This window comes from Athene noctua, chromosome 27 (assembly GCF_965140245.1).
Source record: "Athene noctua chromosome 27, bAthNoc1.hap1.1, whole genome shotgun sequence".
In the NCBI taxonomy this organism is placed as follows: Eukaryota; Metazoa; Chordata; class Aves; order Strigiformes; family Strigidae; genus Athene; species Athene noctua.
In genome coordinates this window covers 2600216-2624079 of record NC_134063.1, presented here as the reverse complement: position 1 = coordinate 2624079, position 23864 = coordinate 2600216, and the positions used below count along the sequence as shown (strand labels likewise).

Genomic DNA, 23864 nt, shown 5'->3' with positions numbered 1-23864 from the left:
GGTTAATGTGAAAAGCCAGAAGGTGGTTAAACGAAAAAACATGTAAGACTATTACACTACCAGTACATTTTATTGTATGAAGAACGAAAAAAATCATCTGCCACTATCTGGAAATTACTTCACTGAAAGGAGGAAAGACTCAGAGTGTGTAGTTGGATAATATGTCAGTGAATAAATAAGATTGCTTGCGTACTGTTCATTTTTCTTACATCTTGACTTTTATTTCTGAGTCAGTCAAACTCTCCTACTCTTTCCCAGATAAAGTAGAGAATATATTTTAGAGCTTTTTATCTTCTCTATTTGGGACTATTTTGAGGCTGAGTGAGGGATGGGAAAGAAGAGGGTGGAAGCTTTTTAAATGTCTGGTTTTCCATTGTATGTTCTGTTGGAAACAATTACGGAGAAGACTAGATGAAGCTAAATTTTTCAACTTTAAAGCTTTATAGCTCTTGAAAAAACTTGTACTTGCAGGTCTCCCTAGCCAGAAACCGAAGGAACAGCAGCGAAGTGTGCTACGTCCAGCAGTATTACAGGCACCACAGCCAAAAGCCTTCTCACAGATGGGTAAATAATGCTTTTCCTTTCTATAATACCACAGAGGGAGGAAAAAATACAAATTTTGTTTAGTGTAGCGGTTTGTTCTTACTCAGCATACGCCTTTGTTTTGCTAGGTTTCTCCTTTCAGAAAAGAAACATCTTAAATGTTAATTATATCTGTGTTACATAAGGAATAACACAGTTTGAACCTTCAGTTTTTGTGTAGGATGACTGTCTAACACTGCCAGGCCTCTAACATTGGTGTAGTCCATGCTTGGTTTTAAAACTTTTAAGGGTGTGAATTGGCAATCTCAAATGACAGCATTGACCATGGTGTAGTAAACTACTGCTCATTAGTTGGACAGTAGTGGTAGACTTCGGCTGCCTGCAGTGATGTAAAATGCCTGAGTCACTAGGAGGTGCCTCTAAGCTTGGGGACAGTTTTGGAGTTGGGACTTCAAGATACAACTTTAATTCTTAAGTTTGGTCATGTATATTATGCTTATTGTATTGTTGTGGAATTTGAGATAGCTAATAGAAATAGACATGACTGAAAACTGGAAGTTAAAGCAAAAAAAAAAGTTCAAGCTGTCTGTGTCTCCTAAACTATGTTTTCCTGGCCCCCTGCTTTTGTTATTTGGAAGTTCAGTTGAATTGCAGCAGAAGTAACTTCAGTTAATGCTGAATCTGGCATAGAACCAAACATTTCTAGCTTAATTTCTTGGTGTGCCTGTTGGCACAGATTGGGCTCTATAGAGGACTTAATATTGGGGTACAAATTTTCAATGGGAGTTCAGTATGTAAGTAGCTGGATCAGTGCAAAGAGGAGCCCTGTTGGCTGTGAACAATATTAGATTGGGGACAGGTGGTTGCTTGAAGTTGTATGTGTTGAAGTCCTTGCAGTGTTTGTATGGATTAAGTGATGTTCTGCTGGCTTAGCTTTCTGCTTTGGGAATTTTGATTCTGCTAAGAATTGCTGAATTGTGGTCCTCATGTCTCCTGCAAAATACTGTGGGAACTCTGTAATTTACATAACGATGTTTCATGGACTTAAACAAGAAAACAGCATACAACTTGCTATAGAAAACTTTCAGGACAATCTAAATATCTAGAGAACTTATGTGGTGTTCTCATTCATTATTGCAGTTCTCAGCAGTGGCACGAATGGTGTAAATATCCCACCAGATTCTGCAGCCACATCAGACTCACTAAGTAATGCAACACTGAAAAGTTCTGACTCTGAAGACAAGGTGAGTTGGTGAAGAGTTGCAAGGACACTCAGGGTGACAGACTTTAAAATAATATTCTCTGAACATTTATTTGTTTAGTGATGTAAGTGCAGTATCATCAGTGATAGCCCCTTTATCTCTCCACACTACAGCACACTTCAGGTGTAGTAGTAGATTTTATACTGTCCTAACAGTATCCTAGATTAATCTTTACTAACTCAAGGAGTGTAACAAAGGTTATTCAACCCACAGTTTAGGATGTTTTTTCATACCTTATTTCCCCCCTCACAAAATACAGAAATTTGCTCAGTTCTGATTCTGCTCTTGTCAGTTCCTTTTAGTCCTTCTAACTTTATTTCTAGTCTTGCTGTAAAATCTCACTGCAGCTTGAGTGATGCCATTCTGACCATAGACATTGAATTCCCACCACAAAATTGAAATAATTTGGGTGCCTTGGTTCAGTGGACCGATAGTCAGAATACTGCTTTTTTATCTGGTTAGATTGCATGAAGAAATACATCTTCCTCCTGCAGGTGGCTGTTGCCAGGTCTGGCTGGTGCTTCTGTGAGGCCAGGGACTAGGAAACATTTACCAAATTCTGTTTCCTGTCTGAAAAGGCTTTGGTTTTGAGCTGGGTGAAGTGAGCAGTTAGTTGCATGTGTTGAGTCTTCCTTCCCAGACTACCTAGCAAAAAGCAATCCCCTGCCCGTGGATGATGACTTTACTGGTGTTGTCTTGATTTGTAACAGTTGAATGTGGAACAGTGTTGGGAAGTGTGAGGATGAGACCATGCAAGCAACTGAAGTGAATGAGTAACACAAGCTTAGAGACAGGAGCTGATACTGGGTAAAACCCCAGAGGCAGCAAATAAATTCCCTACAGGAAATGGTGGAGGGAGAGTGCAGGTAATGAGGGGCTGAAAAGCTTCAGCTAGAGGAAAAGGCATCTAAGTGTGTTAAAAGTTGTATTTGTTATCTTGAAAGGAAAGTAATGCAATAGATCCTTCCCTGCTTTGTGTAAAGTCTGTCCAGTTCTTTCATTCCTGCAGGGACTGAGCTAACCATTGGCATCTTAAGATATGTTGACTGAGAGCTTGAGGAGGGTGTTTGGGGATTTTGAGGATGTGTGGGTTTTGGTTTTAAGGGATGTTTTTGGGGGTGTCATTAGACAGTGGGTTGCTTTTTGATGTCACATTGAGCATAGAAGTAGTATTATGAACAACTAGGAGTATGCAGTGTGTTACCTGAAATTGAAGTCTCAATTAATTTTGAAATCTGAATATCGAAGCAAAAAGACTTTAAGTGTGAAGGGCTTTTTTTAAGGTTTAGTGAATAACTATTGCCATAATTAAGTAGCAATAACTAAATTCATTGCATGCATGTCTTTGTGTATGTCACTAGGGAGATCTATAAATTTTTAACATCTAAAAGTCCTCTTTTTTTTTTTTATCAAAGTCCAGAAATACTGACCTGGGAGGAAGTTTTCTGGTAGAAGAAAGCTCTTAAATCTAGATGTCAAGGGTTGCTGAAAGCTAAGTATTAAATGGAATAAAGCTTCATAACTGAATATTTGGAATTTTTAGTGAGGAGTGTGGTGGATATACTTCAGTGTCCTAGCATTTGTAGTCAGCTTCATCTGCCTGAAGCTTTCTAGCACAGCTGTAAGTGGCATTCATATAGTAGTTGTGTGAAATGCTGGAGTTTCTCTGCAGAATATTAAATTGCTTGATAAGATGAATGGTTACTTCTGGAATGAGAATTTTCATATTAGTAATTGTATCTGCAGATCTGTGGCATAGATTTGATATACCACAGAGAAAGTTTCCTTGTGAGGGCAAGTAGGTGGTATTCTGCAGTTACATATGAGCCTGGTCTGCCGTTGTTAGAGCAGATGTGAGTCATGGTCTTATTTTACTGTCAGAAAAGATGATTCTTTGAGGTTTCTGTCTTGTGCTTATACAAGGTAGCAGAGTGGGAAGTTCTCTATCTGGTGATTGTCGTACTCTAAGGAGCTGTACCTATTCGGGCTAGGCCTTGTCTCTGTCTTAAATTCCCAGGAAACTCTAGCACCCCTAATCAATATAGTCCTCAGATGGGTACAAGCTACAGTCTCTATTCAACCTCCCTTGACTGGTGGGACAGTCTGGTGGCTGAAGGTCATCAGATGTGCAGGGAAGCTTGATGGGCAGCTGTTCAAGCCTCCCATGTAGCTCTTGGCCTTTTTGGCAGCAGGGAGATATTGATCCATATCCAGAAGGAGGAGGACCTGTTAAAGAGATACTAGGCTAGTGATTTTTCCCGTTGTCCGACAGAATGCTCCTTTACCCTGTCTGCACCATTCAGTGCCGGAGGACTACTCCCAGCAGGCTGCACCAGCCCATTTCTGACTACCAGCAGAAAAGGGATGTCTTTGAAATGCCAGAATTAAAATGTGAAGGCAGATCATACAGCTAGGTTATGCAAAGCTTATGTCCCTTAAACATAAAATGGGATTTGCAAAACACCTTTGAACCCAACCCAACGTTGTTTTCCCACTGCCTTCTTTCTGTCTGCGCAACATGTATGGAAGATGCTGTGGCTGGCAGCCCATTTGAAGCATCCATAGGCACCAACACCCTGCATGAAAACTGACAGGAGGAATTGGAGATCTGTGTGCCGTGGCAGTTCTGTAACCTCACGGGGATCACTGATACAGGAGGTTCACTTGGACAACAGCACTGGATACATACTTGCATTTTAGGAACTAAAGCAGGAAAGACAAGGAGGGAAGTGGCTTGTGCTGTGCTCAAAGCAGCTGCTTGAATGCAGAGGGTTTGGTTTGGGAAAGGTGCTGAGTTGGTCAAGGCTTTATAGGTTAAGATCAGAAGGGAAGCCAACAAGGGGGAAATTTAAAGTGGACCTTCACTAGAGTTGGACTGATCTAAGCTAAAGCCCTTAGAGAACTAGAAGCTTCACAATTGCAGACCTTGGCTATAAAGGGGAACTTTTAAGTACTTTGACAGCTGGTAAAATGGCAAAATGTCCTGGTAGATATACTGGAGATTTTAGGAATATGTTGAGGACGTGTTTTTGCAGGTGCTGGATAAGTTGACCAGGGAGGTACTCAGCTAGGCCTGGTATTCACAGCAAAGAACTGGTTAGAAATACAGAGGTTGAGAGCAGTTGTGATTGCAGCAGCTGTAAGATGGAATTTGAGATCCTGAAGAAAGTGAGGAAGAGAAGTACTGAAATAAACACCCAAACTTCAGGAGAGAAGAATTCAGTTTGTTCATTGAGCTTGTTGGTAGGATCCTGAAGGACAGAAGGGCTCAGGAGAGGTTGTTATCTTTACAGACAACCACCTCCAAGAATGAGTAGTTAATCACAATGTGCAGAAAATTGTGCAAGTGTGTCAGGAGGCCAGTGTGGATGAGCTGGGAGCTCCTTAAATGCAGAAAGTGAGTGTACATAAGTTGGGAAAGAAGTCAAGGTGAGAGTTGGGGAAAAAGTCAAAGTATACCTGGGGGATATACACAAGGATTGCCTGGATGTGTGGGGAGAGAACTGGGAAAGCCAAACCTTAGCTAGAGTTGGAAGTGACTGACGATGAAAGGGCTGCAAGAAGGGCTTCTACTGGTGCATTAGCAGCAAAGGCAAGATGCAAGAAAAATGTAGGCCTGCTGCCAAATGTTGGAGGGAGCCTAGAAGGACATGGAAAAAATCTGAGGGGGGTCAGTGCCTCTGTCTTGGCTTTTACTGGAGAGGTCTACCAGGTCCAATTCCTATGGTAAGTCTGGGGGAGTGAATTATTGCAGTAAATTTGCATAAGGACTAAGACAGTTTGACATATACAAGCCCGTGGGACCAGAAATGGGTGCTGAGGGAGCTGGCTGGTGTTAGGGTGAGGCCACTGCCTATTGTCAGAATGCTGTGGTACTGTGGGAGGTCCCTGTTGGTGGAGAAGAGAATGTGGCACACATTTTCAAGAAAGGCAAGAAAGGTTCCAGGAACGTAGAAACTGCACAGCCCCTTCCTCTCCCTTCCTGGTGAAGGAGTCCTAGGATATGAAGCACCTTAAAGTGATAGAGAACAACAGCCAATGTGGATAAAACATGGTGAGCAGCCTGGGTTTTTTTTCCCCTCTGATTGTCAGTGCAAAAAGCAATACTTGTTGGGTTTGACTTGAGCAACAGTAGGGATGGTCTCCAGTATCACTGCCATAGCTGAATTGGAGAGAGATGCACTGGTTGGGTGGAATTTATAGTGTGTGGAAAATTGGCTGAACCAGCGAGCTTCGAGGGTAGCGGTCAGTGGTTGAAAGTCTGATGAGTGGTCAGTCACTAGAGGCACTCCTTTAGGCATGATATTGAGGTTGGTACTATTTAATGTTTACATGAACAACCTGGTAAAGTGGAGTGAATCTTGTTTATTTTGTGAACGCCAGTAAACTGAGGGAAACAGAAAATGGTCAATATTGGAAAGCAGGGCCATTCAGAGGGGTCTCAGCAGGCTGGAAAAATGAGCCAGGAGAAACCAACTGACAGTCAATGAATGCGAAGTCCAGTACAAGGGGTGAGAACCCATGTGTCACCAGGACTGGGGAGTCAGTGACTGGCTAGAAAGCAGCTATGAGACAAGTGCTTGGAGATCCTGGTGTTGCATGGAGGATGTTGAGACAAATTCTGATGCACAGAATGTGTTAGTGCGATCTGTAGGTGACAGTATTACTTCCAAGGGTGACATTTTATTTTGGAGGAAGGGGGTAAAAAAAGGGGGGGAAACTTCCCATGGGCCAGCTAGAAAGACAAGTGACGGGGTTCCCCAGACAGTCATTTTCCCTCTGGGTGTTCTCTCCAGTGGAGCAGGTGGTACCCCATAATACTCTTTCTATAGTAACTGTAATTTTCATCAGGATATGCTCAAACTTCCTACTGTTTTTTTTTTCTGCTAATGATGTTAATGCTGATTGGAGCGTGCTTTGAGGCAGCTGCTATGTGCTGATCAGTTGTTTGGCTTTGTGCGTGCATATTGTTGGGACTTCTAATGTAAATCAAAAGCTACAGGGTAGGAAATGAGAGAGGGGGTGATTCCCATGCTGGTTGCACTTGCTTCCTTATGCCACTCTGAGGATTTGCAGGTGCAAGGCCCTGAGTATAAGGGGATGAGAACTATAGTATGAGAATAATAGGGAAAAATACTGCCATGGCAGCTGCAGTGAAAGGTTACGGAGCTGCTAATGGAAAGCAGGCTGCAGAGGTGCAGAAGAGAAGAAGGTTCTTAACAGGACAAAAGGTTCAGGAACCTTGACATCCTGTGCAACAATGAAGAACAAGTTCAGCATGAATCAGCAGTTCATCCTTTTATTAAGCTATGTGCTGGGCTGCTTTACTAAGACTGCAGCCATTAGGTTCAGTAAAGTGATTATTCCTCTTTCCTTGCCACTGGTGGGTGGCATCAGGAGTGTCATGTATAGTTTGAGGCGTGCCAGTATGAGACACATACAAAGTGTCAAGGTGACATGGCTGGAGCACATGGTGTCTGGTAAGAGAGTGAAAAAGCTATGTAGGTTCTGCTTGGACTAGGGGAGGGGAATTGAATTGTTCTCAACTATCTAGTGGTGGGCTGTAGCAAGATAGAATGAGATTTGGAAACAAATGAGAAGCTGCAAGTGTAGGGAGGGGAGATTACAGTTGGTATTAGGCAGAACTATCATATTCAGTGCAGTTGGACACTGAACCACACTGCCAAACTAAAACTGCTGTCCTTGGATTTTTTGAGACTTCAGTGTATGAGTTGTCAGTAGCCTAGCATAATTCTGAAGTTGATGCTGCTCTGAGCATGGTTTGGACCAAATGATTGTTAGATCCCCTCTGAACCTTAACTATTCTGTGATTCATTAAGAAAGATGCTCTGAACAACAACAGGATTTCTTTTTTAAATGCAGAATTTGCCTTGTAGCTCTGCAGATGTTAATGGCTTGTTGTAAATGACTGTGTGACTCACTATGTCATAATGTGGGGTTTTTTGTTTAAAGAAACTCAATTACCTAGGTTAAAGTTTTAAATTTCTTTTCTTTAGGCAGGAGAATGTCAGAAAAAAGAGTCCAACAACACTTCAGATGATGACAGCTGTGAGAAGGCGGAACTAAATGCACAGCAAGCATTTGTATTTGGGCAGAACTTAAGAGATAGAGTTAAGGTAAACACGTTTGTTATCTTGAGTAAGAGTTGGTGTATTTAAGTGAGGATAAGCAGTGGAACAGATAATTTTTGGTGTGAATATTACACACTGTTTATGAAGTACTTTGAAGCCACTATATAACGGGGTTAAAACCTCCATGTATATATGCCAAATTAGAAGCTGTGAGAACGCAGCTCCATTGGCTGTTTAGTAAAACTAGTCTTCCAGACATTTAATAAATTAATACTGTTTAGGAGCATAAGAAGCTTTATAAAAAATAAATGCATCTAGTGCAATCATAGGTAGCACCTAAAGCTCAGTGCATTTAATGTTCTCTCTTACCTTTTGGGTCAGAATTAAGTTGAAATATGTTCCTAAGATGCTCCCGTGCAACCATGACTTCACAGAAAAGATGAGAGAAGAAACAATAGAGCAGCCTGTGTTCAAACCTTTGCATGGAGTAATTGAGTTGGGTTGTTAGTACCTCCTGTTGAAGACAGGTTTGTGCAGGTTTCCTAGCATGACAAAAGGAAGTGTAATACTGGGACGTAGGCTTGTATGTAGAAAGTCTTTGTGGATGAAACTTTATCTTTGGAAAGAACAAGCTGAAAATTTTGTGGTCAGTAGTTAAAATTTTCAATATATACTCTTTTTTTATAGCTAGGAGATGAAAGTGATGAAACTGCTGATGTGCAGAATGCTGGCCTTCCTACATCAGACGTACCTTCTGCAACAAACTATTTTCTACAGTACATCAGTTCCAGGTAAGACTACAGGGGAACCTCTAGGACAGTTTTCCTTCTTTTGTGTTCAAAATGATTTGTGATTCTGCTCTTCACTGAATGCAGGGCTTACACTGGTTCAGTGGGAACCCAGGCTTCTGAAGAATGAGGTTGCAAACTTCAGATCTGGGGGAACCCTCAGTCATCCTGTCAAGGGAGGAGATACATTTGACACCATTTACTTGGCCATATCCTCACCAAAGCCTCTTCAGAAAAGTAACAAGCATAAGATGAGACTGGTCTTCTCCGTGAATGATTAAAAAGAAACAATGATGGAATAAATTGGAGCTGCCAGTAGAATCCTGTAGAGATCTATGCTGTGTTTGTGTTGTACAGCATGTTCCGTATGTGATATGGATAAAGGGAAGAATAGTTTAAATGTTCAAGATAATAGGCTTTTCAGAGCATTATTGAGGGCCTGTATGAATAAGCAGGATTGTAACTGTGGGAGGTCTTTGAGAGAATTTCTGATTAGGCAATAGCATCAGAAGAAATTTGATGTAGGTATATACAGAAAGTGAGGCAGCCAGGAGAACTGGCTAACTCCCTGTAGTGATGAACTCTCTGAACTGTCAGCCTTCACATCAGGATAAGATGTCAGTACGGCGCTCTGAAAATGTTATCTCAGTAGTGGTCAAAAAAATCTAGTGGTACACAGAGTAGAAAACAGAAGAGAATTTTGTACTATGCAGAGCTGTGAATTCAAATAATAACTGGAAAAGCATAGAGGAGAATTCCACGGAGAGCAATAGAGTTAGAGCGACATGAACAGCCTGAACTGCAGATTGTTTGAGGCCATGGCATAATTGTAGGAAAAGCACCAAGGTCTACTTGCCTTGTCCTTATGTTCTGCATTTTTAAAACCCCTGTTGTTCACCACCAAGTAGACACTAGTCAGTTTTGCAGTCTGAATCCCTTTTGACATTGAGCTTTTCAGATGATGAACTGGAGAGAGGGAGAGAATGCCACAGACTGTGTGGGTGCCAGGTCAAGGCCTTTCCAGAGACACTGGCAGATTTTTTCAATCAGATTTGGCAGACAATAACTTCTAATATGTGGGCTTCAAATACTGGAATATTTGTTTATATCTTTCAACTTTTGTGACATCTACTGCTGTGTTTCAATTGAGTCTTCACTTGGGGAGCATTTCCTCATGGTAGGTCAGTTGCCAGAAACCTAGTTTGGGGTTTGCCTTTAAAAATAAGGTCTAAGTGGAGTTGGCTCTGGTTTTTGGATGAGATGGCAAGACATTATGACAGTTGACTTGTAAAAGGAGAACTCCTCCCTTTGTGTAACACTCTGCTAGTCCTTAAAAAATTGTAAATTTCATGTGGCAGATATTGGTAGATCATACTGAGTTCTCAGTTGGAATTTTGAGCTCAGAACTGTGGTATTAATTCCCTTAGTAGGCAATTTTTTTTTTTTCCCCCCTGAGGATTTTCTCTGTTCTTTGAATCTCCTTATTCAGAAGTAGCAACTCTACATATGTGATTTAAGAGTTTGTTCGGTTCTGCTTGAATCGTGTAGTGACATATGTGCCCCCTTTTTGCAAATTTATTGACGTGCACACAGGCTTGATTTCAAGTAGTCTGCATTCTGCATATTTGTTTAGTAAGCATGCTCATGTCTTAGAGGTATGCTTGAAGGGAAGGAAGATGAACAATGACTCGTTAAATTTGAGTCTGTAAAACAGTAAAACTATTGTCCTCCCTAAATGGAATTTAAAATCTGTAATAGAAATGCCTCCTGGAAGGAGGATGCTTATTCTATAAGGAAAATGTGAGGCCTGAGATTTGATTGTGAAACTTCTTGGGGAGGCTGTTGCATTACAGCTAGTCTAATAAGTCATTACTTATCCCTGCTACCTCTGCTTCAGTTATATTTCAAGTGGTTTTCTTTTGGTTATTCCACTTTCTGAGAAAATCGACCGAAATTATGTAATAGCTCAAGTTTGTGCATGTAGAATACTGTTTTTTTAAAAAAAAGTATGCTATATGATTAAACAGTAAGCCATCTTGTAGCATTCAGCATTGTTTAATATGTTATTACATATCTAAAGGGAAGATACTTACAGTGACAAAATTATTTGCCATCGTTCTGCAAGTATTCTCATTCTATAAAACCAGTAAGTGCTCTCATGTTGCTAATTTGAATTAATTTGTGTTTGTTTCTGTGTTAACCAGTGCTTAATTTTTAAAGGCAGTGACAATTTCTCACTTTTTGAGGAATTTCATCAGTAGACGATAAACAGTTATTTTCCTAACTCATAAAACCTATTTTGGTTTTTGTGTTTGTGTTTTTTTCTTCAGTGTAGAGAACTCTACAAACAGTGCAGATGCATCTAGCAACAAGTTTGTTTTTGGACAGAACATGAGTGAGCGAGTCCTAGTGAGTACCCATTGTGTATGAAACATAATTTTGAGTACTTTGTGTTATGGATTCTTGCTCAGGAATTTTGAGAACCTTTAATTATACTTGCCACTGGAGCGTGGTTTTCTTTCAGTGGTTTTCCTTGTAGGTAACTTAATTTGAGTGCAGCAGTGGGGGTTTCATTATGAGCTATGTGCTCTCCAGGACTTCCTTGCCAACGTCTACCAGTGTAAGGAGATTGAGTGCCTTCTCCTTTGTGCATGTGGTTCTAGGGTCCAAGCACTTCATGGCACAGCTTGCTTTCTTAAATGCCTTATTCAAGATAACTATTTGAGCGTGTTCCTGTTTGCTGTCCTCCAAATTGAGAAAAGTTCAGTTACAGGACTCTCCCAGTGATGGGATTTCGAGTCCAGCAGTAAGACAGCTACCTCAGTGCTGAGGTATGATTCAGGAAATCCTCTGTTCATTGTGTACCAACCTAAGGTGTAACTTCTGGTGCCTCACTGCTTCCTACTGTTCTTACTGCTGTGCTTGTACAAACGCTATGCGTTCATCCTCTCTAACTGAGCAGGGAGTTCAGTCAGGTAAGACTGGAGTTGAACTGTAGCTGAAATTGGTTTGCTTTGCTGAACACGACTTCAAAATAAAGGTTGACATTTGGATTCACTTCAGGGGAAAATAACTTGAACTGGTTTTCGGGTCACGCTCTGTTCAGTTCCATGGCTGGGGTAGGACGATAGCTTTTACTGGGACAGCATGTTGTCTGTGGGATTCTTTTGCTGTATGGCCCATAAACACTAGGGCTTCCCTCAGTAATTGATCACTAGTCTTGTTCTGCAAAATTAGTGTATGCTTTCTCTCTTCTGTTTACCTTGTCTTTTTTGTGATAGAGTCCACCAAAATCAAATGAAGGTAGTACAGAGAGTAATAAGGAGAATGCTGCTACAGAGTCTGGGTCTGAATCATCTTCTCAGGAAGCCACACCAGAGAAAGGTGAAAAACTAAATATTCTTTTAGGAATGGTAGTTAATCCTTGCTTAAATGACTGCATTTTTCAATATTCCATTACTTTATAAAAACATACCATTTTAATGTTGCCTTTACTGTCAGCTGTAACCAAATATACAGGCTAGGAGAGTGGGAGGTGATGTGCTGGATGCTATAGACTCTCTTGTCCTTTTGTTTTTAACATGTGGAACATGTACAGGCTACACTGTCTTTTTCATGGTCATTCTGCAGTACTGGGGGTATCTTCAGCAGAATGAAAGTAGAGAGAATTAACAGAGCAGGTAGCTGGACCTATAGAGCATAGACAAAATATGGCAAACTGTTTTTTAACAATTCTGTTATACTTCCAGTGACTGAATATCTGAGTCAAATTTATATTGTATCGACTTGGTGCACCACGTGTGCTGCTTGAACCAAGAACTGTTTGCTGGATTCTAGACTTCTGTGACTCTTCAGATTGGCAAGATTTTCTGGAAATTTTGGGAGCTGTGGGTTTTTCTCCAGCAAGCTGCTTGCAAAGCCAGAATAAAGTGGAAAGTGTATGATGCTGTGCATGTGCAGGCACCCCTGTACGGCTGGTAGCTGTATCAGTACTGCTGGAGCACTTACACATACGTAGGTGCCCATGTGTTAGCAACGGTTTTGAAAGATTGTGGGGACAAAATTTTTCAGTAACTTACCTCTTCTGTCCCTTGTCGTCTTGTGCTTTTAAAATAAGTCTTAAAAGACAAGCCTTAACTTCTGCTTTAAATTTCAGTCCTATTTCTAACGTTCTATTAACGTGTCTTCCGTACTTTATTTCTGCAAATTCTGCTATACTTGTGTGAGACCTTTATAAATCTTGCAAAAATGTATGCTAATCATTCTCAAACTTTCAAAATGTTGTTCAGCTAATAATATTTCAGAATCACTGGCAGAGTCTGCAGCAGCCTATACTAAAGCAACAGCAAGGAAGTGTTTATTAGCGAAGGTAGAAGTGATTACTGGGGAGGAAGCTGAAAGTAACGTCTTACAGGTAAGAAATGGATAAAGTAGAGGAGCTTGTGAGTTTATGGGGGTTCATATGGATGTCCAGTGAATGCACACCACCTGATTCCCTACAACTCAGCCATCCTCTATATCTCTAACTTGGGATATTTATTATCAGATCCTTACTTTGTTGTTTCTTAATTTCTTTTCTGAATAAATTCTAGTGTTTGGGCCATACAGACAAATATTAAGCATACTTTCCTAAATCCATCACATCAAATCTTCTATCTCCTAAAAACCAATTACTTAAATATTTAACTAATTTAAATTTTTTCAAGTTCTTTATTTTACTAATGAAGATTTTTTTTTTAAACTCGAAATGGACTGTTATGCCAGCAGTCTGGTTTCTTGCGTAGCAGAAACCATAAAACAGTACCCAGGAATTTGTCGTGAGGTATTTAATTTAATTACTGATGTTTTAGAAGGACATTCAGTCATGACTGACTCCTGATTTCAATCATGATTTATTTAACTTTGTAGTTATTCGTTAACTTATTAACTTCAGTATGTACTTAAGAAAAATGTGCAGGGTTTTTGTGTAAAACTAAGTTGTGTATATATTTTTTTCCTTCTCTCTTTATCCTCTAATTGCAGGGTTTTTTTGAGGTTTTTTAAGTTTCTCAGCACTTGAACTGCATTATTTTTTAAGGATAGCTTTTTGTTCTTGCAGAGATGCTGGTCGACACCACACAGCTGCACTGTGTCAGTAACTGATGCATATTGCTTGTATTATTCTACGAAATAATAATCTGTTAACATTTGTCTTCTCAGACTTTTTCTTACCAGACATGAATGGTCTTGAGATAATTGTTCTAGTACTTCTTGGTTTCGGTATAATTCAGAAACTCCTAGATGCTTCAAGTAATCAAACAAGACAAGAGATGAGAGTCTAGTTTCACTTAGGAAAAGCACAACTTTTAGCAGTTCTATACTTAATAGAGGACTGATTTGCATGAATATATCGTAACAGACCTCTCACCTAACTTCTGTTCTTTTTTCCTGTGAAATGTAATGCACTCCCAAATGGGACTTGTACAGACAGAACTATGTTGCAGAAATGAAGTACAGACAGTGAGGTGTTCTGTGGTGAAGATGAGAGAAATGGAGGAAACAGAAATGGAAATACATTCTCCACCTGGTGCATGCACATATGTGGGGAACTTGAGGGGTGACTGAAGTATGAAACCTCAGCTGTGACAGTGAAGATGGATTAGAGGGGGGAATATAAAGTAGAGATGTCTGGAAGGAGCTTTTATGGGAAGCAGGAACAGTCTTACCATTAGAAAGTACGAAAGGTGTACATTTTCAAAGTGATGAACCAGGAAGGCAGGAAAAGTACCTGTTGTTTATTCATGACTTTATGAATTGATAATAAGCTAACATGTTTGTTCATCCTTTCTTCCTTAGTACAGGAAGAATTTAGCTTTGCCTTCATTGTGCTGGGTCTTCCCAGCAACAAATACCACTTTCAGTGGGGCAGAGTGCACCTAAAAGAATTGTCTGACTTAAGACTATAGATGACTCCTACCCAGTCTCTTATCACAATAAATTTCCTCTGTGGAAGTTCATACCTTATCTGAAAATTGTTCTTGTTGTTTGATCTTTAACACAGGTATTCTTTAAGAATATATAGCTTCTGTTAATAAAACCTTATGAAACCAGACAGCATATTTTGAGGAATTTATTGCGCAAGAGAGGAAGGCTACTTTGGCTTTCACAGCTATAAACACTTTATAATTCCAGTATGCAATCTGATGGGTTTTTTTAACCAGCTGTAGGTGACTAAATCTGAAATATATTGCTGTTTCAATCACACTGTGCTATAGAGATATTTTCTGTTACAGATTCAGTGCAAGCTGTTTGTATTTGATAAAAACTCTCAGTCTTGGGTGGAAAGAGGTCGAGGACTTCTGAGACTCAATGATATGGCCTCAACAGATGATGGAACATTACAGTCTCGGCTGGGTAAGAGAAACCAGGGGAGGTAGTGGATGACAGAGTGGTGTTTTCATAGGATGCTTCCATGACACAGCAGCATCCACTTTAGGACAGGTCTTAGCTACAGCAACTCAGCAGTTTGGACTTTTTCTCTTGCTTCAATTATTGACCATTTCCTCCAAAGAGAGTATCTTTTCATATCCTCGTATTGTAGCAAATGTTCCAGTTACTTTTTTCCCCATGTAAGCAAGCTGTATTTACCAACTAGAATATTTGATTAGAAATTTATGGCAATGTTGTTCAGATCTGGGTTCTTTGGGATGGGGTGCTTGTGGCAGGGGAAGTCTCTTTGAATAATGCTCGTTTGTTCAGACTGGCAGGAATGTATGTTAGCCTGAGATTATCAGCTCAGATCCAACCTCTGAACTTTGGTGTATTAACATGTAAGACTTCGGATTAAATATCTTTAGACATGACTGATAATCTTTAATAGGCTACATTCCTCTGATTAACAGTTGTGATAAGATTCCCGTTTTAGGGACTTTTCCCTCCATATTTTTTGTAAGAGACTTAAACCTTCACATCATAAAAAGCCATCTTGGCTGTTTTAAGATTCCTGTTCTGTCTTTTCCCACCTAACTGATCTTGTATGTTGGCTTTAAGTGATGAGGACTCAGGGGAGTCTCAGGTTAATCTTAAATACCAAGCTCTGGGCTCAGATGCAGATTGATAAAGCCAGTGAGAAGAGTATCCGGATCACCGCCATGGATACAGAGGACCAGGGAGTTAAAGTTTTTCTTATATCAGTGAGTACTGGGTTTTGTTTACATCTTAACCTTCCTACTAAAATCGGTGCTTGCTTAAATTGTAGCTGAGGTAAAGTTCCCATTCTTCTTTGCACCCTATCTCCTCAGCACCACCCATCTCCAAAGACACGGGGCTTGGCAGACTTTGCTTGTCTGAAAAGCCTTTCTAGTTGTGAAGAAATTCCACATAAAAGGCTGCCCTTAGGAAGCCAGATTGTCTAAAGCATGGAGTTGTGGGATCTGTTCCACGCCTACTGAGACTATAATTGTAGTGTAAGATTAACACAAATAATTTTTTGCTATCAAGGGAAATAGGCATTTCATAGATTTCTATGTAATAGCTTAACCAAAATTAGATCTGCCAGAACTTGTAGCACGGGAAAGCTGTCATTGTCTGTATACAGTGTGGGTGGATGTATAGGTGCTCACTGGAAGCGAAACACTAAATATCTGTCAAGAGAATTATGTTGTTAGTTAAGGGTAACACACTTCAACTTTGATTTTCTTTTAATACAGAGTATTCCAAGCAGTAGCAGGACAGTGAAAGTGATTCCTGTTCTTGCTAAATGGGGAAACAGTAATCCCAATTAGAATTACTAAAACATTTGGGAGATCGTGATACAGTCAGTAAGAAAGGTCATTCCCTAATATCTGCTAAGAGCACTTACAGATTCTGAGAGGTCTAAACACATTCTTTTGACTTACACTGAGGAGTTCCTAAAGAATTAAGTGTTCTTATGGATCAGAAACTGAGAACAGCAACAAATGGTCAGCTTCCCCTGTGACATGAGGCTTGTAGCACTGGGTTCTGGAGTCCCAGAGTGGAACTTAATCGTACCAAATACCCATTGAAGAAGAAAAAGCGGTGAAAAAGGATAATTTTTCCTCAGCGTTTTCTAGATTTGAAAAGTTTGAGTTAATCTATCATCAGGTTATTCACTTTTGATTTTACTATTGATAAAAAGTATCTTGTATGGAATAACTTATTCACTACAGCTCATTGCAGGGGAATTTTGCAGATATATAGGTGACAGAAGATGGGGAGGATGGATACAATTTTTTATGGAAGACTCCGAGAAGTGGGATTGTTACCTTACAGTTAACTTGGGGTAACAGCAATAGTTAATTGACAGAGTGAAACCAGAGTTTCATAGTATTCAGAAGGAGCTACCTTCTAAATACTGTCCACTAAATACTTAGTTCAGTAGGCCTAAAAATTTGTTCTTTTGAAGTCATGAAGTGGCTGTTAACCTTTGAGAGTAAAACATATATTCTTGAACAGGTTGTCACAGATGCTTCCATCTGAAACAGGCGGCAGGTATAAAAGAGAGTGTAAAAAAAAAAAAAAAAAAAGAATAATCACCTGCTTGACTGCATGACCATTCCATTTTCTTATCATATCTTATGTTGAAATTTTATGTCAGCGGATCATGAAACAATTAAGTGACTTCATTACAATTAACTAATATGTGAAGTTGAGTGGTTGACAAACCTGGAAAAATCTGTGTACGACAGACTTTATAATTAAAGATTTTTTTAGCATAAGCTTTTGGAAAGTGTCAGGAAAGCTGCGTGACTCCTAGGTGAAGGAGGCTATATAAAATCAGCTAATACTGGTTAGCCAGAGAAGGTCAGTGCTGAGCAGAGAGGAACTCTCCATCAGTTTAGCATATCCAGCATCTTGCTATGTGCACCACAGCCCATTCTGACTTAGTTTGAGAAACCCCATATGAGAGACTGAAAAGTAGATTGACATTTGTAATGACTGGTGTGTATTACATAAGCAGTGTTTTATTCTTTGTAATTCCTTGTACCTTTTTCTTGTTTCCTGAATATTAAAAAAAATAAAATGTAGGCAAGCTCTAAAGATACAGGGCAGTTATACGCTGCATTACATCATCGGATCTTGGCCTTGCGGAGTAGAGTGGAACAAGAGCAAGAAGTCAAGAATGTAGCACCTGAGCCAGAAGTAACGCAATCAAATGAGGAAGACAGTGATGATGATGTCATTGCACCTTCAGGATCAGCTGGAAGTGGTAAACAAGAAAGACAGTTTTCTGTTTTCCATACGTTTTTCTCTGCATTCTTTAAGGCAGACTGTCCTCTCTGTAATTGCGTGTTACAGACGTACTTCTGGCCTGTTACTTCTCACGGGTGTGTTTGGAATAAGACTCATTGCACGAATTGCCTTTTTGAGTGCAACTGTATCTTGCTGCTTCTCTAAACTGACAGGAAGGGCCCTGTGCTGCTTCCATCTGAGTTATATGTCCCAGTTTAGCACAGGTTATCTGTGCTTCAATTAGTTCTGGGTTTGTTTACAGGATTTTTAAGGTGTGGTGGTGAGTTTCATTTTTGCCTTCAGCATGGCCAGAGCTTGCATGTAAAAGCCCAAGACAGTCATCTTGGGTACTTTCAGCAGAAAGGATCCAGACTCACCCTTGAGTAGAGTGCTGTTTGGAAAGCAGAAGCTTTACAAAGGGGCCTGGAAAGAATGTAATTAATTTCATTGTAGATGAGGAGACTGTAATTTAAGAAAAGCACTAGGCTTCAGTTAGAGGAAAGCTTCATTCTGTACTCCTGACTGAAGTCATCTGTGCTTTGCTTTCCTGTGGCTTTGAACATCCAACCTTTGACATAGACCAGTCCTCCATCCTGATTCACTGCAGGGAAAAAAAGGAGGAATCGATATGAACAAAAGCAGTGGGTGGTTTGAAGTGGCTGGAAACTGAGCTTTTAGGCTCTGGGATGCTACTGAGATCCCCCAACCAGATTAGTCAAGAACATAAAATTATGCAGTGGATCAAACCTAATCTGGAGAAGGAAGATGTAAGGCAGGGGGAGGGGGAATTCTGCAGTTCCCATCTGTCATTGAAATCCTAAATCTGAGGTTTCTGTAGGATTCTCGGGTAGGGTCTCTTACTGTAAGGCAGGGAACAAAAGATACTTCTGATGACTGAGAACGACTTTCTTTGTTTCAGGTCCTAATGATGAAGGTGATGGGCAGAATGTTGGCAGCACATAGCAGATGTGAGCCTGTCTGCTTGCAAGGCTGCTACGAACACCATCTTGCAGGCATCTCTGGATACCCCAGGCCAGCTATTATTTCAGGCAGTGTTGAAGGCTCCAGGACTTAAGAACTGTGCATCCCTGTTCTGTTTGTTTGGTTTTTTGGTCTGGATCAGTAGATTCCACACAAAAAAAGCAGACTTGGAAACTACCTGAATGTGGTTTCGGACATGAAAGCTCATCATATTGATGAGCCAAAAAAAAAAAACCAAACATTTCCCCTCTTCCTTGTAATTGAAATGGCACATTACAGCTTGTCACAGCTTTTCATTGGGACCTTTTGACTGTTTCTTCATTAGTTCATGTCGTGCAGGCCTCCGAGATAGAACTTTCCGACACGGTTCCAACTCGAATTCTGCTTTCACAACCCCTACTCCCCCTTATGAGTTTCTGCCTCCTGCAGGGAAACAGTGTCCTCACCAGTTCCTATGCTCACTGACTGCCCTTTTGGGTTCTTTCTCTTTCTGGACTTCAGATGGGGCAGATTATGTTTTTACTTTTTAATCCCAGTGTAGGTTGTGGACACCGTTGTTCCCTGTCTAGTGGGTTTGTAAACAGAGAGAAACAAAACATTGTGGTTCACCAGAAAAGCTTTTGTAATGCGGTAATAAGAGACTTTAAAGTTGACGGGACGTTTTGCTAACTCCTTTTCTTTCTTCCCATTTCATTATTATTATTTGGGGATTTATATTGTGGTGATACTTTTTTATTTTAGTTTTTCAATAAGATGCTCTTGTGTGTTGAAAAAGTGAAACTATTGTTTTGTACTGTTCTTTTCTGTTACTATTTAAGGGAGAGCTAAGCCACTATATATAATAGATGTTGCATACGATTTTTCTTAGAAAATTATATGTTTCTGTGGCTACAGTGAAGTGTAGGAGGCATACAGGTTACACCTTCAGAAAAATTGATGAGGAAACAGCTGTTAGCCCTTGGAAGAATAAAATAGGCTCATGTAATGAGCTCTGTCAGCCATTAAAATAAATCTGTATAATAAAGCAGCTCTCATCTAATGGCTTGATTCAACAAGCCATTTAAGCACTTGCCTGACTTAACGACATGTGAATAATCTTACTGAAGTCAATGCAACTATTCATGCTTAAAGTTGAGTACATTTTTAAATATCTTGCTGAATTAACGGCCTTAAATAGAAAATTAACTTCTAACCCTTCCTGTCCCTGTTCTGTTTCCTGAAGTCTTGCAGCATGAAGAAAAAGGTAATATTGCCAGCTTTGAATAGTTTGGGCTGAAGGATATTGTATTCTGTTCCACCAAAATAAAAGCAAGAATGTGTTTTCCTGTGTGTAATTCTGAAGTACTCCTACTGTAACCATAACTCACATTTTGCTTTGGATGTTTTCTGATCATTTGGGCCTTTTGTGTGAAAGTTGCGTTTTACTTTGTTATTAAATCATATGGTATATTCTTGTCCAGTAAAGTTGGAATTTGGGTCACTGAGAACAGTGACCTGGTCACTTTCTTTATAAATTCCCCAAATTGTTCTATTTCCTTTATAAATAGTTTACTGATAGATAATTTCTCACTTGCTTGCTCTTTCTCCTGTAGGATAAGGAGATCTAAAATGCACCATTTAAAAGAAAGGGGAAGAAGCATTTAATGTAGCATGAATTGAAAATGAAAACCCAGGTCGTAGCACAAAAGCAACTATGAAATTATTCAAATAGCAAAACAGTCCTTATTGCCTCTATTTTAATGAAAAACTCTTTACTGGGAGTCAAGAACATATTTTTATCCGTTGTCTGTTGTTAACCATTGTTGGTGACAAGTGGTTGGAGCAGGGAGGTGCTTTGCTTCTCCTGACAGCCTGTTTGAAGGAACAGCTTGGATTACTTTTCTGGAGAGTGAAAAGGGCTCATGATTAGCTGTGGCACTGCATTTATCATTTCTCTGGATTGTCCACTCATGTCTTTTTGCATTTTGTTTTTTTTTTTCTCCTTAGTTACGGGGTTTTTTTTAACCATGCACAAACCTATTGCTGCACCCCTTCTTAAGCAGCTCACTAACAGAAGTATAGCATGTTTCTTAATACCTACCACACAATTGTTTCTGCATCACAAGGTCTGGGGAACTCCTGTATTTTCAAATAAATAATCTGCATTTTGATTCTTGGATCTTTTTACGCCAAGATACTCATATTTAAAATATTCTTTTTCACACAACCTTGCAGTGTAAAGCTGCTTGTTGCCAGCCTCAAGGAAATTAGTAAGGTGTCTTGGTCAGCAAGGTCTACCTGTGGAGAAACGGGTGTTACTTCCCAGTCCCACACTTCATGAGGTCTATGCAGAGTCTCACTTGGAGGTGCTTTACCTAAAATGAAATTGATGGTGCATGAAGATTCAGAAAAATAGAATAAGCATTGTGTACCACACCTAAACCCCAAAGAAACAATCACCTACAGCATTATAAAAAAATCTGGCAACTATTTACTGGTACAAATTTTATTTCAGTTGGAAGTTTTGCCTGTATGTTTATAGTGAAGAGGAAAATAGTACTGTGAACCACTAACAGAACTGGCCATAGATGAGTTCAGGCCCTGCACAGTAAGGTAGAGTTAGGCCAAAGCAAAACTCATTTCACTCTCTGCTTTAAGCCTTAGTAAACTAATGGCAGGTATAATCAGATAATGCCCATGTGTTTTGAAAGATTTATGTAAGACTGTCATATCAAAATGTATGTGGGAACTACATTAAAACTTTTATCAGAAAACAAGCAAACACCCTAAGCCTGGCATTGCATTTTTTTATGCTGGGCAGTGGCTGCTAGAAGGAAGATTGCTGATGACCAGGTTTGCCTTCTTACAACAGTCTTCCCCTTGTACCACCTTCCTGCTGCATCTCTGCTCTTAGCTCTGTTGTTAACATGGATGTTTTTAGCAATTACTTACTGCTGACTGCTGTGAGCACAGCCTTTCAAATTTTCCAGGAAGGAAAAAGATACTGAAGAGGGCAATAAAGTTGAGCACATCTGATGGGGAAAATGTTGCAAGAATGGTGGTGTTACTAAATCCAAAAGTAAACCTCTTACCCATAAAAGTAAAAATGAGATTACACCCACAGGAAATACAGACATTACGGTAAGAAAATGCATAGTTACATCTTTCTGTAGTCCAGTGCCTGATGCACTACTTCAGAGAAGACAGGGCAGGGAAAGATCTAAATAAACTAGCCCTCAGCAGTCCACTGAAACCAGGCTGGGCAGATGTCCAAACTGTTAGAAGCCTGCAAGAATAAAAAACACTTCCAACTTGGTAATGACTCCTCTGCCTGTTCCCAGTCACTGAGGTGTCAATCAATTCCATTGCTTGGGTATTGCTGCCATTCAACCATCCTAACGCGTCCCGTTCTGCAGTTTGACTGGCCTCTTGTTCTCCCAGTGAGTGTAGAAAATGGTTTATTTCCTTTCTAGAAACATGTTACGTATTTGAAAATTTATCATGTTCCCCCATAATCTTCTCTAGTTTTAGGAATTCCAATTCTGATAATTGCCATAACTTGTCATGCAAGATTTCATTAAACTGACTTTTCACTGTGCAATTTTCTCCCCTTGTTCTTTGGTCTTTCTGTGCAATGACTTGCTTAAACTGAACTCTAGAGTCTGCTACGCAAGTAGCAGATAAATTCAGACAGAATGTTATAAAGGTCTTTTAAATTTCCAGTTAGCACTAAGCAACAGAGGTGCTAAGAGAGAACTGCTAGACTAGACTCTTAAAGTCAATCTTAATTCCTGTCTGCTAGGTTATGGTACAAGGTATCCTGCAAAGAAATGCTCAAAGTTAATTTCTGTAAATAAAAGTGTCTGATTTAAAGAGTACTCAGAGTTCCCTTTTGACTACCTCCCTTTCAAGGGCTTAAAGATACAAAAGCTGTATTTTTCATCAAGAACACTGGTAATTCTGTTGCTGGGGGTAGGCAGTGAATGCCTTTTCTAAGGATATCTGTGAATTTGGGCCATTCCTGACTGAATTCTGGTAGCTTGCCTTCAGCTTTGAATGAAACTGAGGAAAAGCAAAGTAGGGATGTTGTGTTTGTTCTCCTCCAGCCAAGACCCCAGCTGGAGCCCAGTGCTGCTGGTAGCTCTGATCTGAGCAGTCCGTGCCAAGCCTCGGGCTGTACCAGTTGTACACATGGGAAATGTTTTTTCTGTTGGCTGCTGGAAAGTAGCTCACTAACTGTAGTCCATGTGCAGACAAGATAAAATTCCTGCTCTGGAGCGTTCAGAGCTGTGGGTTCAGATGCAGATAGATCTATTGAGCAAGGCCATACAAAAAGCTCCCGAAAGAGGGGAGGATAGGGAAGTGTTTTGAATGTGACTTGCTGATGGGTGAAAAGTTTCAGAGATAGAAGGGAACTAAGTTATTTGCAGCTTGTAGTATGATAGCAAGTCACTGCCCCCATTTAACAGTTAAGGGAACTAATACTCTGTATTAGCTAATTGTTTTGTGGCCATAGTTTGCAGTTAGGCATAAAATATTTGGAGTCAAGTTAGATGTTTGGAGAGTAATGTTACTTACCTAGATTGATTTATATGCTGCTTTTTGTGGAACCTGCCTGTTATAGTAAGATACATCTTACAGTATGAGTTCTGTAATGAGCACTAATTGCCTAGGAAGTCTCCTAAAGCATTCTGAAGCCTGAACACAGGCTTCTGAAGAGTAAAGGACAGCAGGAGTGTGCCAGTCCCTAGGGGGAACTGCAGACTATAGGGAAGGCAAGTTCAAAGCTGCACAAAACCAGGTGCCGGGTCTGGCAGCTGCAGGCGAGGAGAGAAGTGGGAAGGAGTCACTCACTTGTCTGGAAGCAGTGGTATGGATTCACTGCATGTAATGCACATTCAGAAGAGCTTACAGCTGCTTAAAGCCTAGAATGCTGTCCGTTACTTAATGGTGTAGAGTCTTATCCTCTCCATCTCATTCTAAAACTG

At 40.1% G+C, this 23864-nt stretch overlaps 1 protein-coding gene across 3 annotated transcripts in view; it reads left to right on the top strand.

Moving 5' to 3' along the window:
- Nucleotides 1-22660, top strand: part of RANBP3 (RAN binding protein 3) — a 52434-nt gene extending 29774 nt beyond the window's left edge. The window contains exons 8-18 of one of the 3 annotated variants that reach the window (XM_074928257.1): nucleotides 472-564; nucleotides 1684-1787; nucleotides 7823-7942; nucleotides 8585-8688; nucleotides 11016-11094; nucleotides 11967-12069; nucleotides 12990-13099; nucleotides 14958-15078; nucleotides 15715-15857; nucleotides 17713-17893; nucleotides 18836-22660. In XM_074928257.1, coding sequence (XP_074784358.1) covers nucleotides 472-564; nucleotides 1684-1787; nucleotides 7823-7942; nucleotides 8585-8688; nucleotides 11016-11094; nucleotides 11967-12069; nucleotides 12990-13099; nucleotides 14958-15078; nucleotides 15715-15857; nucleotides 17713-17893; nucleotides 18836-18879 — 1202 coding nt within the window. In that variant the 3' untranslated portion in view covers nucleotides 18880-22660. Of the gene's footprint in view, nucleotides 1-471; nucleotides 565-1683; nucleotides 1788-7822; nucleotides 7943-8584; nucleotides 8689-11015; nucleotides 11095-11966; nucleotides 12070-12974; nucleotides 13100-14957; nucleotides 15079-15714; nucleotides 15858-17712; nucleotides 17894-18835 lie in introns of all 3 variants that reach the window. The other 2 variants (XM_074928256.1, XM_074928258.1) reach the window with 2 other exon arrangements.
- The last annotated feature ends 1204 nt before the right edge of the window (nucleotides 22661-23864 follow it).